At 40.7% G+C, this 23570-nt stretch overlaps 2 protein-coding genes across 6 annotated transcripts in view; both read right to left on the bottom strand.

Annotated features, from left to right (window-relative positions):
• The window catches only part of GRIP1 (glutamate receptor interacting protein 1), a 447814-nt gene that overhangs the window by 5793 nt on the left and 418451 nt on the right, over positions 1-23570 (bottom strand). For 3 of the 5 annotated variants that reach the window (XM_037845410.1, XM_037845411.1, XM_037845412.1), the window contains 4 exons: positions 21006-21162; positions 20069-20180; positions 19893-19937; positions 15420-15653 (listed from right to left, as the gene is read on the bottom strand). In XM_037845410.1, coding sequence (XP_037701338.1) covers positions 15420-15653; positions 19893-19937; positions 20069-20180; positions 21006-21162 — 548 coding nt within the window. The remainder of the gene's footprint in view (positions 1-15419; positions 15654-19892; positions 19938-20068; positions 20181-21005; positions 21163-23570) is intronic. The other 2 variants (XM_037845413.1, XM_037845414.1) reach the window with 1 other exon arrangement.
• LOC119541440 (60S ribosomal protein L21-like) lies at positions 13992-14477 on the bottom strand. Its single transcript, XM_037845415.1, has one exon. It carries the CDS (start codon positions 14472-14474, stop codon positions 13992-13994), a length of 483 nt encoding a protein of 160 aa, XP_037701343.1. The 5' UTR covers positions 14475-14477.

The following is a 23570-nucleotide window of genomic DNA, read 5'->3' as shown; positions in this document are numbered from 1 at the left end:
TGAAATTCAGTTGTATAAAAGTGAAGTAACTTGCTGTACTGGTTTGGATGTACTGTGTCCCCGAAAACACCATAATCTTTAATGTAAAGATTGTGGGGGCTGATGTATTATTGTTGATTAAGTTGGAATCTTTGGATTAGGCTGTTTCCATGGAGATACGTGACCCACCCAACAGTGGGTAGTACCTTTGATTAGATTATTTCCATGGAGGTGTGGCCCCGCCCATTCAGCATGGGTCTTAGTTTACTGGAGCCCAATAAAAGCTCACAAACAGAAGGACCTCTGAGCAGCTGCAGCTTAGAGAGACATTTTGAAGATGGCCATTGAAAGCTGAAGCTGACATTTTGGAGAACACCATTTTGAAATGCAACCTGGGAGCAAGCAGATGTCAGCCACGTGCCTTCCCAGCTAACAGGTTTTCTGGAGGCCAATGGCCTTTCTCCAGTGAAGGTACCCTATTGCTGATGCCTCACCTTGGACAATTTATGGCCTTAAGACTGTAACTCTGTAACCAAATAAATCCCCTTTATAAAAGCCAATCCATTTCTTTTGCAAACGGCAGCATTAGCAAACTGGAACACTTGCCCAAGGCCGCTTAGGTTTTAAATGTTAAGGCCATGTCTGTCGACTCCAGATTCTAGACTCCTGTGCTTAACCATGATGCTCTATTGCCTCTCAAGCTGCCTTATTTCATCAATTCTAAGATGACCCTTTTTGTTTTTGTTTTTCTTTCACATTTTAAGATCTTGTGATATATGCTAAAGACACATTAATGACAGCCAGTAAAGCATCTTGCAAGACTGACACTACATGTCTCCCAAGAGGATGCTGCAGCCCTAGCCAGGGGGTTTCCAAAGTCAATGCCACCTCAGTAGAGATGTAACTTTCAGAAATCCTAAAACAAGGCTTACCCTTACAGGAGTTGCTCGAGCCCTTTATGAAAGAAACGTGGTAACTGACCCAGATTGAATACAGGTATATACGAGGGGAGAGAGTTCTGCCAAATTTCGATTTGTCTCTCTAGTCTGACTTGAAGGTGTGCCCAGCACCAGCAGGTGCACTCTTGTAAGACTGCTGCTCCACCAAGCCTGCCTGAGAGTCACATGGTGCTGGAGACTCATCTTTGACACAGACCAAAACAAACAGGAGACGTCACTCCTGGGAATTCTGACATCCATAGACCCCCGAATATTGCAGATTTCTAAAATCAAGCTGTGTTTAATAATCAATGGCATCTTAGATCCTATGAAACATGGTACATCAACATTCCATCCCTACCCCCATCTTTTTCACAAGTACACCAGAAGGAAAGGGCTCAGGAAATTGTTGCAACTTTGCTTTAAGGGGAAAAGATGTGCCTCCATGCCCTTGAGACTCAAAGCGTGGTCCCAGCTGGGGCATCCCCATCTCTCAGGAGTTTGCTAAAATGCAGAATCTCAGGCCCCAACCCAGGTGAACTGAGCTAGAATCTGCAGACCCAGTGATTCATGTGTACATTGAAGTTTGCTGTGTATGGTTCTCCACACAACAGAGGAGCTATTGCATGTCCTGGAAAAGGAAACAAAGGAAACTAATATTTATTGAGATGCCATTCTTCCAAGGTTCATTCCATCATTGAGTGTATGCGACTGTATGTGTGTTTGTATGTGTGTGTGCATCTGTGCACTGAACCCCTATGACCCTGTAACGTGCCAGAAACTGTTTTAGAGATACAGTAGTAAAAAACAAAACAAAACCATAGCTTCCATGAGTTTATTGTCCAGTGAAGATATCTGATTTAATCCTCATACCAATCCTGCAAAATGGGTAAGGATTCTCAATTTTACATGAAGCCATATAAATATAAATTTTTAATCTGAAGAAATTGCCCTGATTTCTGTGGAAGGATCACTTTAGTGGCACTCAGTTACGTGAGTATAGAGTAGTAAGCCCCACTTTACTAAATAAGGGTTTTGTGTATATATGTGTGTGTGTGTGTGTCTACCTTAGTAAAATCCGGCCCTTCCTCTGACAAGTACTCTGATGTTGGGGAAAAGGAGACACAAACTGCGTAAGAGAGAAGGTACCTCCCAAAGCAAAACTCACCAGGAGGGGAGAAGTCTTTGTTGGTATGTGGGAGATGTCCCCCTCCCAAGTTCCTTGAGGGAGTCATGCATCTTTGTTTTGTTCAGTGATATATCCCAAGCCCCTAAAATAGTGCCTGCCACATAATAGGGTTAGTAAATATTTTGTTGAATAAACAAAAGGGCTGTTCTGACTCACCATGTGGTTGAATTTGGAAGCCAGTTAGAACCAGTCACTATGGCCTTGGGCTGTGCTTTTAAGCCATTGCTAAGAATATGAGTGTGACCTAAGAGGGGATTTAATTCTGGGGTTCAAGCCTTGTTCCTCCAAGGCCATGCTGGGATTAGAGAGCAAGGCCATTGCAGTAAGGTGGCTGGGGTGGCTGGGGCTGAGTAGGACTAAGCTCCAAGACTGGCACGTGTGGCAGAGAGAAGTGAGAACACATCTGACATTGGCCTTTCCCTCCTGTGCACTGTAAAAGCCCCAGTGCTGAGCAGTGAGGAGAGTGGGATGGGTCCCTTCATCGGGAGAGCTGTCCTTCCTGCTAATAAGGCCTTGTGGGACTTGAGGCAATAATCTGAAAAGCAAACAGGATGTAACTGTCTCCACAGGGAAATGAAAGCTCAGAGGGCAAAAGAAACCTGCCCAAGGTCAAACAGCAAGCAATAGGAAGTGGTTCAAACTCAGGCCTTAACTGTGAAGCTCAAATCTTTCCATGGCACACGTTCTTTACCTACCAGGTGGTTGCTTAATAAATACTTACTGCTGAGAGGAAATTTTATGCCCCTTTCTAATTAAGTTTTTACCTCAGACCATAGGACAGGAGACTTCTGCCCCTCTTCCCTTGGGGGAAGATTATGGAAGGAAGCTACTTTTTAATGAAAAATGTCAAACATATTCCATAGGAAAGAGACCAGAACAGGTAGCCCCCACATACTCATCACTCAGCTCTGACAACCGTCAAGAGCTAACCACCCTTAGATCGTACACCCTTTTTCTTCTTTGGGCAAGTATTTTAAAGCAAATGCCCGTCCTCGTGTTATTTCATCCCTACATCCTTCAGCATGCATCTCTAAAACTGATCATTTTGTTACATAAACGTAATGTCAAAACTCAACGAAAGAATTAACTTTCATTCCTCAAGATCTCCCAATACCTAACCCCAAATAAAATATCCCTGAATATCTCAATATCTCAAAAACGGATTTTTAGATTTGGTTTGAACAAATCAGGATCCCAACAAAATCCACATATTACTTTTGTATTTGGACTCTGCTAAACTGTGTTTAACAGTTTCCTAGCTGCTAAAACAAGTATCATACAATGGTCTGGCTTAACAGTAGGAATTTATTGGCTCAAGGTTTCAGAGGCTAGAAGACTTGCTTCTTCCCAGGTTGGTATTTTCTGGCTGGCTGGTGATCTTTGGGGTTCCTTGGCTTTCCTGTCACATGGCAATGCACATGGTGACCTCTTCTTTCTCTTTTTTTATCTTTTTTCTCTTATTCTGACTTCCCATTTCTGGATGCTCCCTGTGGCTTTTCTTTCTCTCTGTCTGAATTTCATTCTGCTTATAAAGGACTCCAGTAATCCGGATTAAAGCCCGACCTAATTCAGGTAGGCCATACTTCACTGAAGTAACATCTTCAAAGGTCCTATTTACAAATGGGTTCACACCCACAGGACTAGGGGTTAGGACCCAAACATACCTTTTGTGGGGGGCATGAGTCAATCCCCAACAGTCTCTTAAATCTCCTTTCTAGAGCACATCCCCTTCCTTTTTTCCCCGTTATTGATTTCTTTTGGAAATTGTCCCACATATTTCCTTGTGCTGGATTGTATTATTATGTCCCCCAGCAAAAGCCATATTCTTTAATGCAATCTTGTGTGGGCAGACATATTAGTGTTGATTAGGTTGGCACCTACTGATTGAGTGTTTCCATGGAGATGTGACTCAATCAACTGTGGGCAAAGACTTTTGATTGGATAATTTCCATGGAGGTGTTAGCCCATCCATTCAAGGTGGGTCTGAATTAAATCACTGGAGCCATATAAAGAGTTCACAGACAGAAGGAGCTCAGAGCAGCTAAGAGTGACATTTTAGAGAGCAGCTGCAGCCAAGAGGAACACTTGAAGAATGCGCAGGAGCTGAGAGAGAAGCTGGAACACAACCTGGGATCAGCAGACGCCAGCCAGTGCCTTCCCAGTTAACAGAAGTTTTCTGGACACCATTGGCCTTCCTTCGGTGAAGGTATACTTGTTGACTCCATAGCTTGGACACTTTTATGGCCTTAAGACTGTAACTTTGTAACCAAATAAAGCAACTTTATAAAAGCCAATCCATTTCTGGTATTTTGCATAACAGGCAGCATTAACAAACTGGAAGATTCCTCTAAATGGAAATTAGCTCTGACTGCTTGATTTGAGTCAGGTTCATCTTTTTCTTGGAGTGGGGGAGCATGACTAGATCCCAGGTACTACAGTGTGCTTTCTGTGACATCACATCACTCAATGTCTAGTTGTCCCACTTTTGGTGGGTTCAGGTGATGATGTGATGACAGCCTGATTCCTCCATTGTCAAGTTTCCCAACAACCTTTAATCTAAGGTTTTATCCATTGATGGTCATTGTCTGAATCAATTTCATTAGGGGTTACAAAATGATGATTTTTTTTCTAATTTTATAACTTTTTCTATATTTATTGGTTAGAATTATTTTATAAAGAAGAATTCTCCTTCATCAATTAGTGCCGTTTGGTTAATCTGAAATGTAGTTTGTATAACATAGTCAGGATGAATGCTTAATCCTTTCCTTTTCATATTCAGAATAAGGAATTTTCTCAGGGGGGTGGACTTTTGTTAACTGTCAGTATGAACCTATAGGTTTTTATATATTCAATGTATTTCAATCAGTTGCATTTATTATTCTTTTTGATGCTCAAATTGTCTCATCTTTGGCCAATGAGAGTCCTTTACATTGTCTCCTGTACTGTTTTGATATGACCCATTTGTTTTGAAAGCTTCTTTGCTTTCTGGCACGAGATATCACAGATTCACCTTGAATATTTCCTGCCCAGATCTTCATTGGAGGAAATATTTCTGGCTAATATCCTAGTCCCTTTCCTGCCAGTCTCATTTTCCTTTCTCAAAGGGATGAGGGGGAGAAGGGAGAAAAAAAGGAAGAAGAGGAGGAGGAGGAAGAGTAGCTAATGGGATTAGTGATAGCCTGACATTCTTTAGGCCTTGTGTTCTAGTTTGCTAATGCTGTTGGAATGCAAAACACCAGAAATGGATTGGCTTTTATAAAAGGGGGTTTATTTGGTTACATAGTAACAGTCTTAAGGCCATAAAGTGTCCAAGGTAACACATCAGCAATCGGGTACCTTCACTGGAGGATGGCCAATGGTGTCCGGAAAACCTCTGCTAGCTGGGAAGGCATGTGGCCGGCATCTGCTCCAAGTTCTGGTTTCAAAATGGCTTTCTCCCAGGACGTTCCTCTCTAGGCTTCAGCTCCTCAAAAATGTCACTCTCAGTTGCTCTTGGGGCATTTGTCTTCTTTTAGCTTCTCCAGAGCAAAAGTCTGCTTTCAACACAGTCCTCAAACTGTCTCTCATCTGCAGCTACTCTCTCAGCTTCTGTGCATTCTTCATAGTGTCCCTCTTGGCTGTAGCTCCTCTTCAAAATGTCACTCTCAGTTGCTCTTCAAAATGTCACTCACAGCTGCATGGAGTTCTTTCTGTGTGTCAGCTCATTTATATGGCTCCAGTGATTTAATTAAGACCCACCCTGAATGGGTGGGGTAACACCTCCATGGAAATTATCCAATCAGAATCGTCACCCACAGTTGGGTGGGGCGCATTTCCATGGAAACAACCTAATCCAAATGTTCCAACTTAATTGCCACTAATATGTCTGCCCCACAAGATTGCATCAAATAATATGGCTTTTTCTGGGGGACATAATACACTCAAACCGGCACACCCTGTTTACTAGTGGATGAAATCGCTGTTTGAAGTTCCTGCTGTGCAAAGACCCTGGGATTTCTTGTCCCTTTGCCCACCTTTTCCAATTTTGTTTCTAGCCATGTACTCTCCATGTAACAAGCACATCTGGGACTGGGACCATTGCTATTTATCCCAGAGGGTGATGCATCCTCCTAGCTATCTCTGCTCAACTTGCAACTAGGTGTGGGGAGGGGAGGGAAGGCAGCCCTATAGACCCTGTGCATATGGCTGGTTAGGTAAGTGGATCAGGGTCTGCTCTGAAGGACCAGCCATTTTTCTGAGGTGCACCTGAATGTGAGGGTCCCAAAGCCTGCAGTTGCCCATGAGTGTTAGGAAACCCACTTAGTCTAAGGCATATTTTCCAGAACCCTTGCACTGGGGGAACATTTGGTGTTGGCCTGGAAAAATGAAATTCTTCATTGCTCAATTGGCCAGTGATTCTTGGGTATCTGCTTCACAGGCCAGGAACTCAGAGGGACAGAAGATTAAGTGGCACCTAAAACAGCCAACACCAATCAGTGGTAATATAGTAACTGAACATTATTAGAGAGAGATATCAAACAGAGTGGCCTAGCAGATTGGCTTTGGAAATAGGTCAGAGTTGCTATTAACTTTAAGGTCAAAATTATTGTCCAAGAGGCTTGGCTTTCCTAAGCCTCAAACCTGATGTATCTCTATGGCAACTCCTCAGGATGAGAGGCTAATAAATGGTTTAATTTGAAAGCAATCTGTTTCTCTAGAAAGATTTTTGAGGTTAGAGGATACTAAATTTTAATAGCCAGCTCTATGGGTCTCCTGGAAATAGCATATAACAAAAATGAAATTATTTTAAAACCACATAAAAGGTACGATCTCAGAAATCAATAATTTGTAAAAATGGGGAGCATAGCAAGCTACTTTCAGAGCAGTAACAATATATTGTGCTGCATAGCCCTCTTTGGCTGAAGATGGGTAGTGCTTACTTCTGATTTATTTCCTGTCCAGAAATAATTCTAAGGATTCCAAGGTTTAACTCACTTTTTTTTTTTTTCACAGACTAATCTTTTATTCAGGCACTTTCATATATGTGATTGCTTTAGGTCTCCCAACAACTCCATACAGTAGGATCATTTCCTTTCTACTAATGAGGACACTGAGACTTGGAAGAGTTGACGGACTGTCTTGTCCAGTTAGAATACACAAGTTCTAGGGTTCAAGACCAGAACATCCGACCGCATTTGCTGTGTTCCTTCACCAAATTGTAATTTTTTTCTGGACATAAAATCTCCTAGCCAGTCAACAGCCTTTATCCATTTCCAATTGCCCAACAAACCAAAGATGGATAATTTATCATTTCTGCCATAATTCTTCTCATCAGAGACCTCTGGGGGCTTTCCTTAAACATCCACATAAACTCCCGCTCCCTGCTCCTAGAGCTCGCCACCCTGTCAGTTGGCTTCACGTTCCACCTCAGCCTACCTGAAACAACATTTTTCTTGTAAGATCTCTATTCTGTGCCAAACAGGGTGCCTTTGGGGAACCTAGATCATGAACTCAATTGCTAGATATTTCTCTTCTTAAAGAGCCAATAAGCCTCTTGGAACCTAACACTCCAGGGTTGGGATACAGCTCTACAAAGCTCAGTTCAATTTTAACTGTCCATCGGCATGTGCCGTAATTGCCTCTAACCCTCCTGAGAACAGAAACTTTAACAGGAGGCAGAGGGTTTCATCACGATTCAAGTTTACCCTGTTTTATATTTCTAAGTTACTCTATGTAACTCTATGTTCATGTCTGAATAATGTCCTGGAGGCAAAGATCAGAAACCCAATGTTTATATTTTCAGTTTTGACACATGTGAAAGGCTTTAGCAACAGAGCTAGCTCTCCCTACTTAGATTTTAAGGGCAATTGCAACTACTATCTTTTAATTTTTCCATGTATAATTTTTATTTTGAAATGATTTCAAAGTAAGAAAACAGATACAAAAATAATACAAAACCCATACAGAGAACTCCAACATACCTCCCACCCATGTACCAATCCACCAACTTTTAATATTTTGTCACATTTCCCATATCATTTTATCTATTCTTCTATCTATCTTTACATCTACCGATTCATCCATCTATCTCGCCATCTATCTATCACAACTACTATCTTGAGCAAGTGAAGGCTGGTGACTGCCATCCCCAGAAGCAGTTTCCAGGCCCTAGCAGTTTCCCAAAGGCTCATCCCCTCCCCCAGTGGCCTTCAAATGATTTCTGTTCCTTAGAAAAGATGGATAACCTTAAAGGCTATGCTTTTATTTCCCTATCAGTCTTTGAGCAGCTTTGATTCCAACTTAGAAATGTTAGTCCAGCACTCTTTTTTTCTCTAAGATACACAAAAATTTCTTTATCCTCCTTCAAACAAGCTTTGTCATCCTCATTAATGAATTAAACAGAATTTTGACAAGAGCCAACTATTATTTGTATAAGAGTTATGATTTTTACACTTCGGGAAGTATGTTTTGACAAAACGATAGACAAAAGAAATAATGGAAACCATACATTATCAGGATTGATCTGGCTTGATCATTATAATACACAACCCAAACTCTAACCCATGTTCCTAAATTCCATCCTTCCCCAACATTCTGCTTGTTAGCTGTCCCTGGTTTTACAGGGAGAGAACATGCTGGTCAGACTGACCCAGCAACTGATAATCAGTAACCTAGTTACTAGAAACGTGTCTATTTCTCTCCCTCCCTCCCTCTCTCTCTCTCTCTTTTAAAATATGTTGAATAATATCTATTTTATCTTTATTAAAGTTGTATGCATCTATTTTTCTTTGTGAACAGATTTTCATTCTGATTTACATCTGTCTCTAGTGGTTCCAAAGCAGCGTCCTGGAGCTTAAGTGTGGGATGCTGAGGAGATCCCATTTCCTGGGTTTCTGAGACTGCAAGACTCCAAATGGTGGTGACTTCACCCTGGAAAATGCCATTTTGTGAAGTCTTCCTCTCCTGATCACAGGTAATCCTACTCTAACTTTGCTAGGTGAGAAAATTCAGGTTCAGAGAAGTGACACAATAAGTAACAAACTGTGACCCAAACCCAGGTCTGCTGACAGCCAAGCCTGTATTCTCTCTAATTTATATTCCTTGTCTGAAGAAAGAGAACATGTATTTCCATTTCAGGTTTCCTTCTAGGGCTGAGCCGATTTCTGAACTAGGGAGAATATCGTAAAAGAAGGTGGCATTAACTGAAAATGACACTCCTTCCAAGGGGTAAAACAACTTTTTCATATCAAGAAGAACAAAGCTCCTCTCTTAAAAAAAGCCAAATATATTAAAAATGCCAAGTGGTCTTAGGGAAAAGTTGATGGCAGCAAAAGCAGCTGCATGAAATAAAGGGGTTCATTAGGAGTGACTCAAATAGTGAAGAATCATGCCACCAGTGGCCATAAATAAAAACAGATCCTAGAAAATTATTTTTAAAACCATCTGTAAAGAGAGAAATAGAGATACATACAATTAAAGAATATAATCTTATTGAAAAAATGAATGACAGGACAATAGGAAAAGTCATTACGATAAAAACAAATAAAAAACAAATGCAGGCACTCCGCCTGTGGCGAACTTTCTACTCTGAAATTTTTTTGTGTGCTTTAACATGTGCAAAGAAATGAAGCTAGAATTCATCTCAAAATAGATTAAGTGGCCACCAAAGGATATTTAAGCTTCAAAATGGAAAGAAGCGTTATCAGTGAATTGTAGCTAAGATCACAGACTCCTTATCTGCAAGGAGAATGATAAACTGTAGTAAAAAACAGAACTCATTTTAAAGATAAAGACACAGAGGCTCCAGGGCCCAAGATGCACCCGCATTTTCTCTTTTCCCTGCCACCCAGCTGTTGCTTGTGATTTCAGTGGAATCATCTCCAGTTAGCTATAACCTAAGGGAGGAATTCTCAATCTTTAATGTGCAAAAGAATGCCTTGAGGAGCTTGCTAAAATATAGATTCTCAGCCCCTGCTCTCTGAAGATGTAGACAATATAGGACTTGGGTGGGACTTATACGAACCTTCATCTTAATAAGCATCCATGTGATCCTGGTAAAGATCATCAAAAGATCTCACCTCAAACTCCTTTCTAAGGCTATAGCTCTCAAATGGTAGTTGAGACCTATAAATAAGCCTTGGAATCAGTCTAGTGTGTTATAAAAAATAAAAAATGTCACTGCATACTGTGCAAGTAAAATTTCAGTTTCATTCATATATATGAGTGTGGGTGTATTTGTATACTGAATTGTAAGGTTAAATATATTTTAACTGCTTCTCAGTAAAGAACATTGAGAAACCGTGGACTAAGGGGACATCAGTATCACTTTCCTGTAACCCACCATTGATCCTCCACCCCCACTAAGTACCAAATCATCACTCCAGCTCCAATTTCCTCCCCCTTCCACGTGGCCAAAAATGGAAGTGAGGGTGCATCTCTGTGGTTGTTCTCAAGTGTCAAGAATGACAATTTAGCTTTTGGTTTCAGGAGTGAATGTGGACAGCTTGAAGAAGGACCTACCATGTACCCTGGAGGAGCCTTGGACACAGTTGATGACATGAAATGAATGAAAACCATTAGGATTCTGACCTGAGCTCAGGACCTTCTGAGCAAGACTAGAGAGGAATAGAAGGAAACCAGGGGTGGGAAGGGTGGGGAAAGGGGTGGGAAATGAGGGGCAAAAATCAGCCAGTACTTTATTCTTTCAAAATGAAGATGATGTTAGTAACTCAGTATGTGGTGTCAGAAATCTCTTATCAGCAACTGCAATAACTTCCACAACACAGCTTCTGACACCAACTGTGAAGACCATAATAACTCAGTCCAAGTCAATTCTGACTTTTCCCAGAGTTAGGCCAGACTTCACAGGTAAACTCTACAAGATCACTTCAGACACTAGTCACAAGTTCACTTCAGACACTAGTCACAAGATCACTTCAGACACTAGTCACAAGTTCGGGGGCCCAGGCCACCCATACTTCTGATCAACTGGCTACAAATTCAGGGATTCCCACCCCCCAGCCCTCTTGGGTTCGATAATTTGCTAGAACGACTCACAGAACTCACTGAAAGCACTATACTTACAATTATAGCTTTATTACAGTAAAATGACACAAATAAGTCAAAAGAGACAACTAAGTGGGGCCTGGGAGGGTCTCAACTGCAAGCTTCTGTGTCCTCTCCATGTGGAGTCAGAATGCATCACCCTCTCAGCACAGTGATGGATTTTTTCAACTGTGGAAGCTCATGAGGTTTTGAGTGTCCTGCGTTTATATGGCGTCTCTGTTCACAGGAATGACTGTTAGAATCAATGCCTGCATGATTGAGTTCAATCTGCAGCCCACCCCTCCCCTCCCAGAGGTTGGAAGGTGACCTGATATGACATGGCCCAACCCCCTAATCACCCAGTTGGTCTTCCTGGTGTGGCCAACCCACCCTAAGACCTCTGGTGTGGCTGGCCCCTTCCTATTGTCTCATTAGCATATCAACTATCGCTTGTGGTTCTGGGGCCACCATGGAAATTCCAAAGATTCAGAGGTTAGTTCTCTTCCCAGGAAATGGGGACAAAGGTCTGCCAAGTTTTTAATTTACACCACACCCCCCCATCAGGTGCTGGAGTTTTTGGTTTATATGCTTGTTTTCTCCCAGTAATGGGGACGGATCCTTGCTCACTCACCTCTTGACCTACTTTTTAGTAAAAATACTAAGAGCTTGTATGTGCTGGCTTGGCCATGAACAGGGTACCTAATCTGTTCTCAGGAATGCAGCTTTAACCAGGTGGCAAACAGCCATGAGAAAGAAGGCAATAAGAACTAACACCAAGCGTGTCCACGTCCAGAGCAGTGGGCTGACTGACCTCGCCCAGCCTCTCCACTCTGGTCTTCTCAACCCCTTGGGAATTCCTCCACCACATCCATTAGGAAAGTCCACCAGGGGGGCTCATAAATCCTGCACTTGCTCTGCTTGCTAAGCTGCACACTCGGGCTTGGGCTATCTTCAAGTGAGGAAGGAGCATTTTTCTAATTCCCCGGCATCCCCCTCATCCTCCCACCTCACCACCCCTAAAGAGTGGCTTTTCTTAATTTTCACAGAGGCTTTGTACAGGCTAGAGGAAGCCCAATGGGAGCATGACTAAATTCCATTAAAAAGTCACTGTGCTTTTTCATGGTGTCAAGGAACTTTCGGGTGCTCACAGGACACTCACATAAAAGACACAAACCGTATTACCAGTCTTTGCACTGAGACAGTTGGTTTTTCTAATAACCGTTTCTCTCCTCAAGCAATTCTAAATTGGCAGTTGTGCTTAACAACAAACATGTTGGATGGCCAACTGAATTCACTTAAAAAAGAAAAGATATCCCAGATAGGAGGATTAACCACTCCAAAAGTCCACAGGCCCCTCTTCTACATCTTCACTTAACTACATCATTTTAGGTGTCTTATAATGCAATGACACTACTTTTGAGAATCTTAGGTTGTTCGGAATAATTTCAAATAAAAGTGAAGCTACATGGGAAATGTCACCACTGAGGTGAAATGACTAAAGTGAATGAAAAAGAAGCATGCTGTTATTAAGCCAAGCTGGCCCACCCCTGTCTTTTGTGGCTTCCCAGTTCACACACTGCCACACAAATGTTTCTGCCGGTCCGTATGCTACCACTTATTTTGCTGATAAGTGACGATACTTTTTTTTCTTTCAAGATCCATTTTCAGCAGAGCCACTTTTAAAAAACCTCATCTATAACAATGAACACATCCAATTCAATGTCATAATCTTTGCTAAATGCTTTCAGTGCAGGAGGGATGAGGAGACCGGGCCTTTGTATTGCTGGGCTATCAATAATCTTCCTTTGCAGAGAAAGCTTCACTACGGAAGGAAAAATGACTCTGTTTTATACTTGCTATTTCCCTTTTCTGTAACTGGAGATAATAAATAACTGCTAAGAGGGGATGTTTGAGGTCTAAAAAAAATAAAATATTTAGCACATAGTAGGCACTCAGGGCATGGTATCCCTGCTTTTGGGGCCAAAGGAGGGTATGTTATCGACATGCTCTTCTCTGAGCTGTAGGAGCTTTGGGGAGGAGAGGCAGATGGTGCTCAGAGACAACAAATGAATCAGGAGGGGCTGGCCCTCCTTTTGACACAGCAGAATTAGCACTGAATATGCAGTTTCTGCAATTTAATCACCAAGAGAGTCCTTACAGCCACCTAATGGTGTTTGCAATTAGCATATTAGGACATGAGCTAGAGATACAACAATTCAGGGTGATCTGGATAAACAAGCTAACTTGTGCCATGGCCTATATCTGGGTCCCCACCCTCGAATGTCTGAAACCTCTTTACTTTTCTGAAAGTCTACAGCTCCTCTTTGTGCACAGGGCTCCGATTCTAGGCTTTGATCATGTTGGAATATTTGCATCTCCCTGATATGCCACAATCTTTGATGCTCCTGGAACATGCTTCTTTCTATGCTTGGAATGTCCTCCCATCCTCCACTGATTCTGACAAAGTCTTTCCTGTCCCCTCCATAGGGGTTAGGGGCCACCCTTAGGGCCTCCACTATCTTCCCACTGTTTCCCAGTCTATTTCCCCACTAGAATAGGAGCTACCTGGGGATATGCAAGATATTCCTTGAGTGAATGAATACATACATTAAATAAGTGAATGAATAAATGGGTGGTGAAAGAATGAACCTAGGATCAAACACTGAGTTCAGAACTGAACTTCCTATGCTATGCCTTCTTCTACCCTATCCTTTGTTGATTGCAAAATAGCTAGATTGTATAGAAGAGATATTGAAGTCTTTAGAGAGAGAAGGTAGTAGCTGATCTGTTACTTCTTCTTCTTCTTCTTTTTTTTTTTTTTTTTTACAATCCACAAGTCTTTTATTTCTTTTTTACATCTTTTATGCCATGAATTCATAGGGAATGGGCTCCAGTAGCTCAGGCTCCTTTCCACTGATTCTCACAAAGTGTGCTTCTCCGGGTGGAGCAGGCTGGTGCTTCAGTTGAACCCAGGTACCTTTCTCTTTGGCTTCCTTTTTTTTCTGATCATTTTCCTTCACACACTTCAAGATGCTATCTTGGCTCTTAGAGTGTTTAATATGCTCAATATGTACATTAATTCTCTTGGCAAGAATCTTGCTCTTCACTAGTTTGTTTACAACGATACCAACAGCATGCTGGGTAACACTGTAGACTCTTCCGGTTTTGCCATGGTAACATTTGTGAGGCATTCCTTTTTGAACAGTGCCTATTCCCTTGATGTCTACAATATCACCTGTCTTGTAGATTCGCATATACGCGGCCAAAGGAACAATTCCGTGTTTTCTAAAAGGACTGGAAAACATATAGCAGGTGCCTCTCCTCTTTCCCTTTGTGTTCGTCATTGTGGCGAATTACTGCAAGATGGCGGTTCCGTCCGAAAGGCTGATCCGTTACTTCTCAGTCTGATATTTATAAGCTCTTACCGGCAAGACAAATCACTAATCTCCAGTTAGTAGATTACTGATTACAGAAAGGGTCTTGATTCTCAAGTGGGGTGGGATTGTTAGTATTTATGCATCCTTAAATACCATCCTCAAATAAAGAATTAACTCTAAAAAAGAAAATCAGGGACACCTCCCTATCCGTGTTCTCCTCAGCCCCAGGTTCCACAAACACTTTCACTTACATAAACCTTGTTTAAACTCTGTCAGCTCTTCCAGAATTCAGCTCTGTGTGTGATCATGGATTTTCTCCCATGAATTAAAGCAAAGCAACTATCTACAACATTGTAGGCAGAGAAGGAAAGTAACTGAGAAGGGCTTACTAGGTCCTGGCCCAAGACATCTAAACCATGCGTCAAAAGAACTTCATGTGTCTTCGTTAAATAACCTTATACTGGTAAATCTGTAACTAAGAACTAAGCCTTTCTACACTGAACCAGGACCCCCTTTTAATGTGAAGCTATGAGTGTATTATGAAACTGAGAAAATCCTTCCCCCTTTCCAATGAAGTTTTACAGAATAATAAACCAATTCATCAACACTTCATGTGTCACTGGAACCTCATACTTTTGTAAGAAGATTTGGGCCATCTTTTTGGTATAAATACATTTTTGATAAATACATTGCTAGAAAGCCAATTTTCACAGTTTCCCCAGATAAACTCCCAGGGATCATGTTTTGAGAGCAACCAAGTCTCTGAAGATCTTTTTTTTTAAGCTCTAGCTTCTTTCCTTGGTTGAGCCGATAGGAAAATGTCATTACCGTACTGTCACTGGGCGCTCAGCTCACACTGAGCAGAATGGTTACTAAATTTGACCCGAAGGAAAGAAAAGAAAGCTTACTGACCTTGTGCAGCTCCACAGGAGTTGGGGACATGATCTCCTTTATTTCTTGTTTCATTTTCCTCAGGGTCACAGACTTCCTGCCCACATCCGAGGGCAGAGTGTTGCTCCGAGTTGTCTGGCTGTAGTGTGGCCGCGAGGTGCTGCGCTCCTGGAAGCTGGACTGTCGCCCCAGCTGACTGCGAGGTGTGGGGGCCTCGTGATTCAAACTCATTGTACTCCCCGACATGATCGTTGCCTGCGGCATTGACAATTTGCAGAAACAATTAAGCCGTGGCCTAAGGAAAGGGTCTGTTTGCTTGACAGTAAGCACATCTCTCCCTCTGCCCAGTCAAAATACGGTCTCTTCAGGGCATAACCAAGGGCTGGAGAATGGATGTAGTAACTGAACTATGAAAGTCTAGGAAAATGCTTTGCAAGTGACATTTATATTGCACATCTCAAATCCAATTTGAGTACTTAAGCCATTGAGTTTATTTAATCAAATACCACCCCTGGCAGTTTGGAGGCAAAATGAAAAGCTCTAACATTTGCTTATTGAGAACTACATTTTTAAGCATTAACTTTCCAGGCAGTGGGTGCTAACAAATGGGATTCATGAGACTGCCTTCAATTTATCTTACAAAAATGACGGAACTTCTTAATGGGGCCAGGCTGCCTCTATCTGTGATGCTGACTTCAGCCCCAACAATTGGCTGGAATGGTGTTACTGATACAAAGGCAAAGGATTCTCCCCAGTGCTGCCTGCCTGGCATTTGTATATCATTTTTCCTTTGGCCCAGGGCTCTGCCTCAGAAGCATGTAGACCATTTAGGCTTCTGAGTTATTTGGTGTAAGTCAGTGTTTCTTAGAAACGGCTTTTGTGTAAGATCCAGAAAGAGGTTAAAAAAAAATAATAATTTATTTGTTATTGGACTCAATCCTTTGCTAAAAAGCTGTAAGATTGGATCAGATTTTACCAGTGAATTGGGAAGTCTGTTTAGTTTCAGATATGTTCCCTGCATAATACACAAAGAATGACAAAATTGGATCCCAAATAGGGCTGCGTTTCAGAACTGAAACAAAAACGGGTTGAAACCAATATCAAGTTGATGTTAATCTGTCATGATTAGATGAAGCTAAAATTCTGAAAATTCAATTATAGCCAGTACAGTCCTAGATGTGATGGTTATATAAAGGTAAACTAGTATTGGTGAATCTGCCTTACATCATGGGAAGAGGAAACAAGTTCCATATGCTGTGTGTCTGGCTACCTGTTTATAGTAACACTGATGCTCATGGTTACAGTAGCTTAATTTGTTGAATCCTCTGAATGGATTCACTCATTTAGATTTTGCAACAACCCTACGAAGTAGAAACTGTTCTTACTCCTAATTTACAGATGAGAAAACTGGGGCTCAAAGAGCCTAAGTGACATAGCTAATAAATAACCCTAGGGGTTTAACTAAACTTACTGATCAGAAGGGAACACTGCAAAGGGAGCAGTTTTCACTTGTCATGTCTCTGGAATTTCATAATTTTAAGACTCACCTGGTATTCAAAGATAATTTAAGTTAACAGTCAAGTCTTGGAACACACAGACATCTATTTAATGACTCTAAAAAGCCAAACAAGTAAATTTATCAAAATCCTGGCTGGATCAGTTATCTCACTGATAGATTTGAAAAAGAAAATTACAAATGTTAAAAAAAAGCCCTTCAGATTACTGAGCATTAATGTGTGCTAAGTACCGACTATGTGTGTTTTGGTATGTGTGAAATCATTTAATACCATGGTAACTCTACATGTAGCTGTTACAATGATTATACTTTCCCATTTCAGTTAAGGCTCTGGGATTGGAGCCCTGGCAATCTGCCTCGAGGCCCCCTGATCTGGACTGCCAGGCAGTATTGCTTCTCAGGCAAGTGCTAGGTTGAATGGTGCGAATCTGCCTTTTCAATAGGTCAACAAAACAAAACAAAAAATATTAGGTTTTAATATTTAAACAAGTATGTGTTATCCATATTATGGCCTACTTCAGATAAACATGTTTTTTAAATTTATTAAAACTTTTCAATTACTCATTTTGTTGGTATCATGGGATATTCATTTTTTTATGTCACATAATTTATTTCTTTGTTTAATCTACTGTCACTGACAGCATCCAATGATTATTTTCTTGCTGTGCTGACCATTCACCTATGGTTCTCACCTACTTAGATTAAGCATTTGCTTTCTTAATCTGTTTTCTTTGTTCTTTTCCATGGGATGAGCAAGGAACACTTTGAAAGTAAAATACTCAAGTGAGTAGGTGATGTCTATATATGAATATAAAAATTAAAGCAGATATAAATATAAACACTAAAATAAAAAGTTTAAAAATTATTTTAAAATATTTAGGATTTACTTTGGCTGTAGTAGCATGTGTTATCTATTTATATTTTGCACAATTCATACACATGTATTCTTTCTAAGGCAACTTAGAGTTCTTTATCTGACATTTATTAAACCTTGCTTCCTATAAATATATTATAATAAACAAATAATCAAAGCAGTGTTCATTACTCAAGAAATGGCAAAAATAATAAGTTAATTTTTATTGAACATTTCTTAAGTGCCATGTACTATGTTAAGTGCCATGATATTAGCTCATTATAATCCCCATATTTTACAGAAGAAATATCTGCTAAGTGAGGTTAAGTAACCTGCTCTAAGTCTTACAGCGAGAATTTTTCTTTCTTGTTAAAGCTATGTATTTTCAGAGGCTAAAGTTATACCTATATTGTTGCCAGCAGTAGGAAAAATGACTAGCAAATTAATTTTATTTTCATTTCAATTCTAATCATTTTTGGTCTTAGCTAATCTTGTGCCTTTATTACTATTATAGTATGCTTTAATTTTTAATACTGGATGTAAATTTCATATACAGGAAACTAGTTCTAGTATTTTTTTTTTTTTTTTTTGCATAATAGCCTTTGCAATCAAGGGGTTAGAGTTCATTTAAACTAATAAATGAATATTCTTTGTGATAAAATTGTAAATATGACCATAATTTATGAATTTGCTAGTCATTATTCCTACCTAAGGATTTTAATTTCTCTTTGGTTTATAAATTTAATCCATTTCTTTTTCTGCATTTCTAATTTCAAGGGCCATACCTAACTACAGCTATATTAGAGCAAATTTACAGGTTCTCACAGTGTAGTTTCTATGCTGATGCTGTTTTCATGAGACAACTCAGTTTCTGGGTGAAACACAACCTCATCATATTACTTGTTACATTGTCTTCTTTTTGTATAATGTAAAAGAAACTATTGAAAGAATAGCTTCAAAAGTGAAGTATCAAAAGGCAAAATGAAATAGGCATATGAGCCAAAGCATGCCGTCAAAAAGCAGGAGTACGTTCCAGAATTGTGAATTGTGCTCATTATTCAGTTTGGGCCCCTTATGCTGGTCATTCTACGTGCAGGAAGTGGTAAAAGCTTAAATAAGCCAGCTGATAATCATTCTACAAATTTTAAAACTTGCATATAAAGGAATTGATTGCTAACATCTTCACTGATTTAAGTTCTGTAGGTTTATCCATCTCCAGGTCCTTTAATAGTGCTCTGAAGCTGAAATTCATGCCAGGTAATACTAGGATGTTTATAAGTTCAAACAAATATTTTTCTTTATAATTCTTTCTGCAGATTCACAAACATTAGAATCACATAAAATATCCACACATGCAATTGAGAAGCAAAATAATATAAAGATGAGTAATCATTTTAAAATTGCAAGAGTTTTCACCCAGTTATGCCATTCACATTCCTTATGATGACTTGGGACCCCATACAACATCAAAATAAAAATGAGATTTTTACCACTTTATCTTTTACAGCTCAGAAAATTTAAAAGAACATAAAAGGAAACAGTCCAAGACTTCCCAGACCAAAGCGTGAATAGTCAGCGAATTCATGGTTTTGATTAAAGAACTCACTAGGAGTTCAGCTATTACACTCCATCTCACTCCTAGAATTCACCTAGGTTAATAAGGAATCAGGATTTGCAATTAACAGCAAGGTACTATGTAATATTTTGGCTGCTTGCAAAACAGACCAGCCTTTTTCACCAGCTGCGTTGTATCTACTTTAAGGGCAAAACAAAATAAAATTTCCTCTTATGTTCCTCATAACGATCAAATTAATATCTATACCAGGTACAAACGAAAACATGCCAAAGAAACCTTTCTAAAGCGACTAAGAGAATGAGGTGTGCCACTGCTGGGAGACTTAGCTCACTCCTTAGCGGTTTGGTGGGAAACAGTCAGGTACAATCAGGGTTAGCAGGGAGCAATGGCCAAAGCCACAAGTCAGTAAGCTTGGGGGTGGGGTGGGGGTGGAAATGGGGAAATAAAGACTTTCAACTGCATTGTATAAAATCAAATTGCTTTCCAGAGGGCAAGGGGGCAGGGAAGGCAGCTTCACAAGCAAAAAATATAAACATAAAGGGTAGGTACCAAGAGAGTCATGTTTCTCAAAGACAGACGCTTGTCAGCTTTCTCCTGTGGAAAGGGGTTAAAGCTTTTAAATGAACTGGTGTGATAAATGCAAACTCAAAAGGACCAAAAATAAAAAAAATAAAAATAAAAATGAATGTAGAAACAATAAAATTAAGTAGCAGGACTGAGGCTACCTCAAGTTCTCTCAGAATTCCTGACTGTCCACAGGTTTCTAAATCCTCCAGTGCTTGGGACCAGAAGTTCTCCTCCTGCTCCGCCTCAGTGCTGTCAGGAGCCCCTGAAAAACTGTCATGGAGAAGCACAGTCTGGATTAGGAACTTTTCAAACAGAATTTGTGTGTGTGTGTGTGTGTGTGTGTGTGTGTTCAAAATCTCTCTCCATTTTACACAAAAACAGAGATTCATTTTGAATTTGGCTTTCTTCCCACTGTGGCCTCCCAGTAAAGCCTGATACAATGTAAAGATGCTTTAGGAAGCACAAAGTGTTGTGAAGAGTGAAAGGATGGAGCATGCCCTTACTAACTGAATTCCAGATGTTTCATGGCTCCTGCTGAATGAGCTGCAGTGTATGGCACTGTGTGGGAACACATCCAGCTGCTCTATCTACAGGGAAAGATGAATCAAACTTGTCTCTAAGAGAAAAAAGTGTTTTCCCACTTATTATAAACATTATTATAAATCAATCAGTATCACTTTTTATGAATTTCCTTAAAAAATTTTGGTAAGGAATAAAATGCTGAAATACACCTCTTAGCTAAAAATATGGGGCCCTCAATGTGTCCTTTTTTAAAAAAATGTAACTGCACGTGAAACTACCTTCTAAAAGAAAGGAGAGGGAAGCTAGTTGTCTCAAAGTGGGACATGGTTTCTGGAAGGATATTCTCCCCAAGTGTTACTATTGCTTTCACTAGGGGAAACCAGCTCTTTCCCTGCTGTGTGATGGTGCCCAGGCTGCCTCTGCGCAGGCACATGGTTTAGAATCCCGCCCTCTGGATGGCATGGGCGATCATGGCAGCTTCAAGAAGCTGATGCTGGAAATAGAGAAGCTCACATCTGGTCTAAGGTACTGCAAAGTCGACTTTGACGTGGCAGCACTGGATGAAAACCTTACCCGCTGGCTGCGGGCCGGTCCCAGTCTTCATTGCTCAGTCCCACATCTGGGTAAGTCTGGCTTCGTGGCTTAGTGACCGGGGACAAACTGCCTCTCTGCTTCGGACTCCTCCAGTCATAGGTGCTGAAGTTGTATCCCGAGGCTTGAAAGCCAGTGCCTAAAACATAAACAAGGTGTTATATTCTGTATCTGAGATACCTAAAGGGAGGCCTCTTTAGTACTTTCCTTCTTGGCAATTTACATTAATTTATTCAAGAGTGTGGACTTTAACCAAATTTGGGATCATAAAGACCATCAAGATAATGCTAAAATCTTTCATTCAACATATTCACACATATTATCCCCATTGATTTTAACAGCAATCCTGAGGTAAGACTCTTAGACTCAAGCAGAAACGGCCCCTGCTCTGGGCCTTCACGTTATATGGCTCCTGCCCTCCTCTGTCTGTAAGAAATCATCAGGGCCAAGGGGATGTGCCCACAAGATCTACAACCCTCCTTTCTAGTGCAAGTTCCAGAACGTCAGAACCCTGAATTTACTGCCCAGATGGCCTTGTGTCCCCCTTCAGGGCATGTGAGGGGTTCTTACCCAAGTCTGTGCTTCTGAGAGTGGAATCTGCCACTCAGTGGGGGTCCCAAGTCAAGGAGTGGCCAAGGGGCAGCTGGTTGTGGTAGTATGGACAGGGCTGGGTCATGCAGACTGGGGCCTGCAAATGTTAGGGTTGGGCCTGAGGATGGCTTAATCCAATGAGGAAGGACATTGCCAGCAGGTAGAGGGATAACAATAGTGAACATGTAGTGGGTGTGTCTTACGCATGCAAGACTTCATGAAGTGTTTTATTTGTATTATATTTATTCTTCATAACTATCTTTGAAGGTAGGTACTATAATTATTTGCGTTTTAAAGATGAGGATACTAAAGGCCTAGAATAGTGGTTCAAGTATGTGGGGATACTTGCAAACTTTCTAGGGGATATAAGGCACACAGAATTTTAGGAGAATCGGTTTTCAGATCCTCAAGTCCCATATGTACTTCTTCCCAAAACTGACCTTGCCGAGAAAGTTACAGGGGTCTGAAGTCTGCCAGTCTTCCCATTTCACCCAAGCTTTCACAATTGTTCTTCTCTACTTTATCAATAAAAGAGATATTTCTCATCCATCTCAAACCTTTGATGGAGCGCAGACCTGGGGCATAAGCTACCAACCAAAGGACAATTTAAGAAAGCCTCTTCCTGAGGAAAGGTTTCTTGGGAGCAGCAAGTGCCTTATTCCAATGAGGCACAAATTCAGGCCAAGGTGTACTCCTCGCCCGCTTCTATCTTTCTGTCTCTTAGAATTAGAATTCAAATGGTTGTCAGGGTTGGAAGTCTGGTGTATTATTATGTTTACTTGAATTGCAAAATGAAGACTGACTTTTTTTCTGACAGGAAGTTAAGTCTGATTAGCATGATGGATGAGACAGTGAGGAACGGCTTTGGCATTTCCCACAAATTCGAATGAGCTAAATCTGTGGCTCCAAGATTTTAACAAAAATATATTTAAAACCTATTTACAACAAACTGGAAATTACAGCCTTTGCAAGTATTTCAGAAGAAAAAATTTTGATGACAACTTTAAATCTGATGGTGCAGGCAGTTGTTCAAAATTCTTTTGGGTGGTTCAAGTGGGAGAGCAGGGGCTGGAGGGCAGATCTGACTCCATGTTCCACGCAATTAATCACCACCTACTGCTTCATCCTCCACTTCAGGTTGCAACCCATTGTGAGTGTGTGTATATGTGTGTACATATGTACTGGGTTGCAGTATAAAAGGTACATCTTACTCTGTCTAACAAACAATTAATATAACAAACAGGCCTGGGGCCACATCTTCACGTACAATGAAATGAGCTGATTATGCATTAGGCAAGTGACACCCCTGCATTATCTTCCCCATGCACTTTCCCTCCACTACTGGATCTTATAATGCCATCCTTGTTACTAGTCAGAGCCCAGGGAAAATAGGCTGTCCAAAGGATAATGTGATTAACAGGACTGGATCTCAAGAACCCAGAGCAATGCCCACATCTGCATAATGGAAATATTCTATGACCCTTCTAATTTAGCATACTAAAGATTAGAAGTCCTTGGAGAAGATGCAATATGTATAATTCAACATCTCACTCTCTCTTTTTCTTGGATAACTGCAGAAGTGTGGCTACTCACTTGGGAATAAGTCTTGTGTGATGAATGTGAAGTATGCTGTCAACAGTGCTGAATTAAGAGAATACACATGCAACTTCTCTTGAAGAGGGGTGACTGGGTAATACTGCATTTCATCCTGGCTCCCTCTGTCAAGCTACCCATTTTCTCCTTTCAAACCAAACTAAACAGCCCTGAAATAAGTGAAGTCTCACTTCTTGTGATATAAAAAGAATAGTGGAAGCCTGCAACTCACTTTCATTATCTAGTTTAAACATTCTAAGAGCCAAATAGTGAATGGGGTGCCCTCCTGAGGGTGTCCCTTTCTGATAAGTATTTAACCCATATGACCACTGAGTTCCCTGAGAAATTCCCACATATTTTATA

Source organism: Choloepus didactylus, chromosome 8 (assembly GCF_015220235.1).
Source record: "Choloepus didactylus isolate mChoDid1 chromosome 8, mChoDid1.pri, whole genome shotgun sequence".
In the NCBI taxonomy this organism is placed as follows: Eukaryota; Metazoa; Chordata; class Mammalia; order Pilosa; family Megalonychidae; genus Choloepus; species Choloepus didactylus.
This window is presented reverse-complemented; position numbering and strand designations above follow the sequence as displayed.